This window comes from Crocuta crocuta, unplaced genomic scaffold (genome assembly GCF_008692635.1).
Source record: "Crocuta crocuta isolate KB4526 unplaced genomic scaffold, BGI_CrCroc_1.0 scaffold139, whole genome shotgun sequence".
In the NCBI taxonomy this organism is placed as follows: Eukaryota; Metazoa; Chordata; class Mammalia; order Carnivora; family Hyaenidae; genus Crocuta; species Crocuta crocuta.
The window spans coordinates 9880927-9889079 of record NW_027533258.1 but is presented as its reverse complement, the minus strand read 5'-3'; the positions used below and the strand labels follow the sequence as shown (position 1 = coordinate 9889079).

The 8153-nt window shown below is 63.0% G+C and overlaps 2 protein-coding genes across 3 annotated transcripts in view; both read left to right on the top strand.

Moving 5' to 3' along the window:
- WRAP53 (WD repeat containing antisense to TP53) overlaps positions 1–3403 on the top strand; it is a 12019-nt gene extending 8616 nt beyond the window's left edge. The window contains exons 5-11 of the mRNA XM_077746746.1: positions 1090–1178; positions 1387–1477; positions 1585–1717; positions 2264–2472; positions 2649–2752; positions 2930–3064; positions 3171–3403. Of these exons, the coding sequence (XP_077602872.1) occupies positions 1090–1178; positions 1387–1477; positions 1585–1717; positions 2264–2472; positions 2649–2752; positions 2930–3064; positions 3171–3402 (993 nt within the window). The 3' untranslated portion in view covers position 3403. The remainder of the gene's footprint in view (positions 1–1089; positions 1179–1386; positions 1478–1584; positions 1718–2263; positions 2473–2648; positions 2753–2929; positions 3065–3170) is intronic.
- A 1611-nt stretch (positions 3404–5014) lies between these two features.
- The window catches only part of EFNB3 (ephrin B3), a 4962-nt gene continuing 1823 nt past the window's right edge, over positions 5015–8153 (top strand). For both annotated transcript variants that reach the window (XM_077746631.1, XM_077746630.1), the window contains exons 1-4: positions 5015–5184; positions 7323–7615; positions 7799–7891; positions 8002–8106. In XM_077746631.1, the coding sequence (XP_077602757.1) occupies positions 5063–5184; positions 7323–7615; positions 7799–7891; positions 8002–8106 (613 nt within the window). In that variant the 5' untranslated portion in view covers positions 5015–5062. The remainder of the gene's footprint in view (positions 5185–7322; positions 7616–7798; positions 7892–8001; positions 8107–8153) is intronic.

The window sequence follows — 8153 nt, the reverse complement described above, 5'->3', positions numbered from 1 at the left end:
CAGGCCCCCCCACCCCCCCATCACAGAGGAACACGTGTGTTCTGGTACCTGGTACCGTTGGCATTAGAATGTAAGGGCCTGCGGGACGATGGTAAACGCCTGTCCTCCGTCCTCCGGGTGCTTTTTGTGTGAACACAGTTCTGCAGCAACGCGCAAATACCCCTGGGGAGGGCGTCCTTGGGAAGAAGCGTTAACTCGTTTGTATTTTATTTTTTAAGCCAGGTGGAGGGGTCACAGGAGCTTTTAAATATACTTCTTTGCAGGTTTGAACTGGCTAAGACAATTTTTTAGAGGATCTAATGGCTTCTAGTAGGTGCTCAGTAAATGTTCGTTTCAGTGGTTGGTTCATGGTTTCTGTGTGGGGATGTTACTTTTCTTTGTTTTTTTCTTTAAGTTTATGTATTTTGGGGCGCCTGGGGGGCTTAGTTGGTTAAGCATCCGACTTTGGCTCAGGTTATGATCTCACAGCTTGTGGATTTGAGCTCCATTTTGGGTGACCATGAGCCCCGCTTCTCTCTCTCTCTCCCTCTGCCTCTCCCTCTCTGCCCCTCACTCACTTATTTTAATTTTTAAATAAAAATTAAGGGGCGCCTGGGTGGCTTAGTCGGTTAAGCGTCCCGCTTTCGCTTANTTTTAAAAAGTTTAAGTATTTTTGGAGAGAGAGACAGAGAGCACAAGCAGGGGAGGGGCAGAGAGCGGGGTAGGGAGTGGGACAGAGGATCTAAAGCAGGCTCTGCGCTGTCAGCACAGAGCCTGATGCGGGGCTTGAACTCATGAACCGGGAGATCATGACCTGAGTTGAAGTCAGACACAGGCTCAACCAACTGCGCCACCCAGGCACCCCTTCCTTGTTTCTTCTTAAGTGTTTAAAAAGGAAAAGGAGAAGTCTGTGTGGCCTTTGATGCCCCAAATCACAGTCTGAGCTGGTCCTTGAACGTTGAGATCAGGAATGTTCTTCCTATCAACACCATCTGCTTCTCCTCTGGTTAAGTGCCGACAGACAGTCCTCCTTTGTCATAAAACTTGCGGGTGCACGAGGCTGCCTCCTCTTCCCGCCAGTGACCCAGGCACCCCTGCATCTCTGTCCAGGCCCCTGTCCTTCGAATGGTGGAAGGTGACACCGTCTACGATTACTGCTGGTATTCTCTGATGTCTTCGAGCGAGCCAGACACGTCCTAGTAAGCAATGTCCCTTGCCTCCCGTCCGCCGTCCCCTCTCGTTGCCCGGCCCCCAAGTTTCAAGGGGATCCCGTACTGAGAGAGCTAGGGACTGCCCGGGGCCTCGGGGAGGGAAGGCTGGCGCACCCTTCCGTGCAGGCCGAGAGGGCCGGCCAGTTGGCTTCCTCCCCTTCCTTTGACAGCGCCGGGGCCTCCGTGTCTCTCTCAGCGTGGCCAGCAGCAGCCGGGAGAACCCCATTCACATCTGGGATGCGTTCACCGGGCAGCTCCGGGCGTCCTTTCGAGCCTACAACCACTTGGTAGGGGCCTCCCCGCCGGGTCCCAGGGCTCGGCCTCGCTGCCCCGCCTCCCTGCCGGGGCTGCCAAGGCCGTCGCAGGCCTGTTTACGCTGCCGTCCTGCCCGCAGGACGAGCTGGTGGCGGCCCACTCGCTCTGCTTCTCCCCGGACGGCGCGCAGCTCTACTGCGGATTCAACAGGACCGTGCGTGTGTTTTCCACGGCCCGGCCCGGCCGCGACTGCGAGGTCAGGGCCACGTTTGGTGAGCATGTGTGCCTCCCAAGGGAGGAGGTGGGAGGGCAGCGCCACGTACGGAGGGGTCTTGGTGACCTGGGGGGGGTGGGGGTGCCTGGCCTGTCACGGCATCTTCAGTCCCGCCCAGGGAGGCGGTTGGACTCAGTGGGCAGAGGAGAAGACAGATGCAGGGAGGGGCCGGGACTCTCCCCAGGCCAGCCCGTTCGTTCCCCAGCTGGCGCCCTGTCGCCGGTGCGCCTTTTGGTCTCCAAAATCCCGGTGTCTCTGGGAAATTGGAGGTGAGGCTGATTTCATTTTCCTCCAAGCCTTCAGCTCTCCATCCATTCGGGAAGAAACCGCTCTGAGAAGGAAGAAATAAGTCCTGAGCATTTAGGCCCTTCGCGGGGATAGAAGGGTCTGGGGACACCAGAGACGGCTAGCCTGCTTGTGACGAGCCGGGCGGGCGAGGCACTGGGTCCCTGCACCCGGGGCGAGGGACAGACGCCCCTCTGATGAGTCCGGTCAGTGTCCGGTGTCCTCACCCTGTCCCCGACGTCGTTCCGTCCCTTTCTAGCGAAAAAGCAGGGCCAGAGCGGCATCGTCTCCTGCATGGCCTTCAGCCCGACCCGGCCGCTCTACGCCTGTGGCTCCTACGGCCGCTCCCTGGGCCTGTACGCCTGCCACGACGGCTCCCCTCTGGCCTTGCTGGGGGGACACCAAGGAGGCGTCACTCACCTTTGCTTTCACCCTGATGGCAACCGCTTCTTCTCCGGAGCCCGCAAGGTACGGCACGTCCTGCGATCGCGCAGAGGGTGCACGGCAGGCGGCAGCGGCGGCGTAGCCTGGGATGCGCTGGGGGCCGAAGCCAAGCTGGGGGGCGTCTGCAGACGGTGAGGGGAGCAGGGGTGCCTCGTGGGGGGAGGGCGAACGGGCTCCAGAGCCCCGGTCTATGTCGTCAGGACGCCGAGCTGCTGTGCTGGGATCTCCGGCAGCCTGGCCATCCCCTGGGGGCCCTGAGTCGAGAGGTGACCACCAATCAGCGCATCTACTTCGATCTGGACCCGTGAGTGACGGGGTCCTTCCTGCCCAGGGTCCCAGTGGCCCAGGGATGCCAGAGCCCAGCCACAGGTCCCCGCCCCTGGCTGTGAGGGGTCCCCGCCCCAGGGGTGAGGGCTCGGTGGGGGAGGGGGGTCCCCGCCCCAGGGGTGAGGGCTCTGCATCAACAAGCTTCTCTTCCCAGGACCGGGCAGTTCTTAGTGAGCGGCAGCACCAGCGGCGTGGTGTCCGTGTGGGACTCGGGCGGGGCCGGGCACAAGGGGAAGCCGGAGCCAGTGCTCCGTTTTCTGCCCCAGAAGGACTGCACCAACGGAGTGAGGTCGTCAGTTAACCCACAGACCTGGGGCTCCGGGCGGGGGCGGGGGGCTGCTGAGGGAACAGGCATCCTCTCAGGGTGCCGACGGACCCTGCCCGTCTCTCTCCAGCCTGCACCCCAGCCTGCCATTGCTGGCCACCGCCTCGGGCCAGCGTGTGTTTCCGGAGCCCACGGAGAGTGAGGATGAAGGGGAGCAGGAGGTGGACCTTCCCCTGCTCTCCATGCGCCACGTGCACCTTGAATGTCAGCTCCAGCTCTGGTGGTGTGGGGGGGCCCCAGACACCGGCGTCGCTGATGCCCACCAGGGCAGGGAGGGGCAGGGGGCGGTGGGGGCGAGTTGATATAAAGAGGTTTTATATGATGCTGGAGTCTTTGTGTCTTTTTGGGGAGCCACTTGGTGGAGATGGGGGGCCCTGGCGGGGTACAAGGGGGCTCCCTTGTCCGGGGCGCGGTGGGGGAGGCATCTTGCTCCCGAGACACCCGGGTTGAGAGGCGGGACTAGGCGGCAGCCAATGGGGCTGCGGAGCTCGGTGTGAAGTCAAGGGAGTGGGGGTGGGGCTTCATGCCATTGACTGGCCGGTTGCTAGGCAACTCGGTAAACTGAAGGGGGGGCAACCTGTTTGAAATCTCAGTCCCAAGGTGGGGGCGGCAGGGGTCAGGGTGAGCGTGGCTNGACTGTTGGGTGTGACTGTGTGAGACTGTGCAGACAGTGACAGACGAGACACCCGCTCACTCGCGCTCGACACTGTTTACCACCCTCCAGCAGCAGAGGGACCATTACTCAGCTCTGGGGGAAGGGGAGCAGGAGCGCCCGCCTCTCCCCCTGGACTCCCCCAGCAGGCAGGCGACTGAGTGGCCAGAGTCAAGGACACGCAGCAAAGAGTAAAGGTGCCGAGAAACCACAGACGTCACACGTCACATTCCATATTCCCGCTACATGCGGGGCAAGGGCGGGGGTCTTCCACTGGCCAGCTGTCCCTGGCCCCGCTTCTCCATCGATCCGCTTGCTCGGGGGCTGGGGGGGGGGCGAGTATGTTATTTCAGGCAGTGCCTCCTCCCCACCCCCACCCTCGCCAGAGCCTGAGAAGGGGGCTCTGAAGAGACTGTCAGCAGGGGATCTGCTTTGGGACCTCCCCATCAGAGGGAAGGGACTAGGGGCCTGTGGCGGCTGAGGGGCGAGGAATGTCACCTCTGCCCAGAGATGCTGAAAGCGAGGGTTCTTACACCCAAAAAGGCAAACCCTCCTCCCTTCCCCCAGGATAATTGGAAACAGCCCTTCCGGCTGAATGTGGGTTTGGGGAAAGGTACTCCCTTTCCGCCCCCAGCCCCGCTTCTCCCCACAGCCGTGCAAGAAGGGCCCGAGTTCACCCCCCTTCACCCTCGCCTTGCACCCAATCCCAGGTAACAGGCGAGGGCCCGGGAGCCTGGGACAAAAACCGACCCCAGGAGGAGGAGTTCGGCGGCCTGGGTTAGGTTTCCGCCTTTATCCCAGACTCCCCCGGTGACCTTGGGCAAGTCACGGGGCCTCCCCGAGCCTCAGTTTCTTCCCCCCTGCAATGGGGAGCCTGCAGCCCTGCCCCTCCCACTCGACACAGGTAGTCGCGACGGCCAACTCAGCCCACTTCGCAAAGTGCGGAGGCTTCAAGGTTATTACTATTCTCTCCAGACCTGCCGGGGAGCCGCGGCGGCGCTCCGGGCTGGGGGAGGAGGCGGCGGCGGCGGGAGCCACGGGGGCCGGGCTNTCCGATCCCGGGGCGCTGGAGCGTGGGCCGGGGGCGTAGGGCGCCTGCAGGCGGCCCCGGGAAGGGCTCTAGCGGGCTGAGCGCTCCGCGGCAGGGGCGCGGGCAGAGCAGGAAGCGGGTCCGCGTGGGCGCGGGGGGCGGCCGCCACCGGGGTGGTCGGGGCCGCATCGCCGGGGCAGCCGAGGCGGTCGGTCACCGCAGGAGGGTGAGCGACTTTGGGGGAGTTGGTGCCCCGCCCCCCAAAGGCCTTGGCGGGGTCATGGGGACCCCCCGTTCTGGGCCGGGGGGCGTGCGAGTCGGGGCCCTGCTGCTGCTCGGCGTTTTGGGGCTGGTGTCTGGGCTCAGCCTGGAGCCTGTCTATTGGAATTCGGCGAATAAGAGGTGAGTGGCCCCGGGCTGGGGAGACCCCACACCCTTCGGGCAGGGAGTAGGGAGGCTTCGGGGGCGCGGGGGGCTGGCCTCTCCGAGCTGGGAGGAGGCTGGAGGGAGGCTGTTAGTGCTCTGATGCGAGCTGATGGGTAACGAGACGGAGGTGATCTTGGGAGCGAACAGACGCGGCTGGATGTGGGTGGCGATCACCGTGTGTCGGGAGTTGGAGAGACCTCACAGGGGGCAAGGATCGGAAAGTTCACGGGTAGCCGCCGGGAGGGTGGTGAAGTGGTTATTTGGGTTTGTGAAAGACTTGTGTCCTGTCGGGGGCTGGGCTTGGAGGGAGCCTGGTTAATGTCAGCTCTCCCGAGAGCCGCCGAGTAGGTGCGGCTGAGCGCGCAGGGGAAGGGCAGGGTGCCTCCCTCCCCAGGAGGGACTGGTGACCCGACGGAAGGGGGCTCAGTTTGGGGGCTCCGGGGACAGCTCACCCAAGGCTTCCTGACTCTGTCCACACCATCTGTCTCCTGACTCTTCGAGTTCCCAAACCAGAAGATATTCCTGCCTTCCTGGCTTGGAGACCTTTTTTTTTTTTTTTTCCTGAAAGAAGCCTGGAGCCCCCTAAAGCCTCCTTCTTTCTCTCTTGTATCTGGAGTCCTGAGGACTCCTTGGCCCCCCCTCCCCCATCTGTGTTGCAAACTCTTCCATCAGACCCCTCTGGTCCCTGGCATGCTTGCTTTGCTCTGAAAAAAAGGCCAAGGGTCACATGACGCTTCAGATCACACAGGGTAAGACCTGGGAGGTCATCTAGGACCCTGGCCTCCATGCAGATCCCGCTCCCCCTTAGCAAAAGAGTTCTGTGTTTTGAAAACTTCCTACGCCCCTGGGGAGCCCGAGTGAGGCCACGGGAAGGAGGAAGGGGGTGGGCCTCGGAGCCCATAGGATCCTGGGTCTTAATCCGAGCTCTGCTGCTTTCCGCTGCGTGGCCTTGGGCATGCCACTTAACCTTTCTGGGTTTTAGCCTCCATCCTTACACCTTTTATGAGGATTAGAGGTAAGGTGTTTGAACATAGTACATGCTCATTAGAGGAGAACTAGAATTACTGTTTGTCTTCTCTTGACTTCCCAGCCTCCCTCCCTCCCTCCCTGCTGTGTGTCTTTGGGTAGAATCTCAAACGTCTTTCCTCCTACCCACCAACCCCCAGCTGCAGTTGGAGAATCAGGTGCAGCCTGAGGAAGTTAGGCTTATTCTGATAGGGTTGAGGAAAGGGGGGGGTACGGTGTTTGGGGGACTCTTTGGGATGTTGCGGGGGAAGGCGTGGGTCATTTGGGCCTCTGGGGAGATACTTTGCAGGGGTCCCCGGGGGACCCAGCTCTGAGACCCCGTGGCCATTGACGCACAGGAAGGGGTCACAGGCGTTGCAAGGGGCGGTGCTGGGCCAGTGGGCCTGGGGCTGAGGGCGATGTGGGCTCTAGGCTGTGGTTAGAAAAGTCAACTCCCTGAGTTCCAGAGCAATAAGACACTTTCCCTAGGAAGTCCGAGACCTGGGGGAGGAGGGGTACTGGGCAGGGGGTGTCTGGGACAGCTGGCCCCCAGACCATGGTTCCCGTTAGCCTCATGTAAGGCCATGGCCAGGCCAGGCACTTAACTCCTGTCGCATCGCCCGGCTGACTTGGGACGCCGGTCTGGATTCCACGCCACCCCCGCCTCCGCCCCCCAGCTCCTCCCTTGCCCTGAAATCCCTCACATTCAGTGGTGGCCTGGGGGAGGGGAGGCCCTGCCCCCCGTGGTTGACTGCCGTGGAATCGTGGAATCGTGAAATCACCTGGGATGGGTGGGCTGTGTGGTTCCAGAGAGGCCAGCTCCTTGGTAACTGGCATCCTGTTGGCATGGCAACGGGGCTAGTGATGGAGGAGAGATGGCAGTGTGCGTGTGGTGAGGGCGGGCTGGAGAGTGCATTTGGGCACCGAGGGCCTGGAGATTTCTGCGCCTGGCTTCCCGCTGCTCCCGAGCCCTCGGTGCCCGCCCTGTCGGAACAGACTTTCCACTCAGACCAAGGCCGGCCTGCAGGGATGTGGGGTGAGGGAGGCAAAGCTCTGGTGGCCAGACCTCTAACCCCTCCCCTGGTCCACCTTGAACCTCCTCCTGACAGGTTCCAGGCCGAGGGTGGTTACGTGCTCTACCCTCAGATCGGGGACCGGCTTGACCTGCTCTGCCCCCGGGCCCGGCCTCCTGGCCCCCACTCCTCTCCTAATTATGAGTTCTACAAGCTGTACCTGGTAGGGGGTGCCCAGGGCCGGCGCTGTGAGGCCCCCCCTGCCCCAAACCTGCTCCTCACCTGCGACCGGCCGGACCTGGATCTCCGCTTCACCATCAAGTTCCAGGAATACAGCCCTAACCTGTGGGGTCACGAGTTCCGCTCGCAGCACGATTACTACATCATCGGTACTGCTGGGCGGAGGGCGGGGTCCTCGGGGCGCCCCCCCCGGCCCCCCGAGACTGAGGGGCAGAGGAGGAGCCGAGAGAGCGCCCTGATGCCCCCGGGGTGGAGTCAGGGCCAGGGACTGGGGCCGGAAGAGGGGCTCGACTCTGGCGTGCCAGCTTCCCCGCCTGGCTCCTCTCTCGCAGCCACGTCGGACGGGACCCGGGAAGGCCTGGAGAGCTTGCAGGGCGGCGTGTGCCTCACCCGGGGCATGAAGGTGCTCCTCCGAGTAGGACAGAGTGAGTGGGGGGCCGGGCACACCCCCTAGGCGCCGAGGGAGGTGGGGGCGGCCCCGTCGCCGTCCGGGCGCTGCTGTCTCAGCCCCCTTTTGGGTCTTCCTCGTCTCCAGGTCCCCGAGGAGGGGCTGCCCCCAGAAAGCCTGCGTCTGAGGTGCCCGTGGAGAGAGACCGGGGGGCAGCGCACAGCCTGGAGCCTGGGAAGGAGAGCATGCCAGGTAGGAACCCGGGCTCCAGCGTCCTGCCTCCCCCCTTCCCTCCCCCC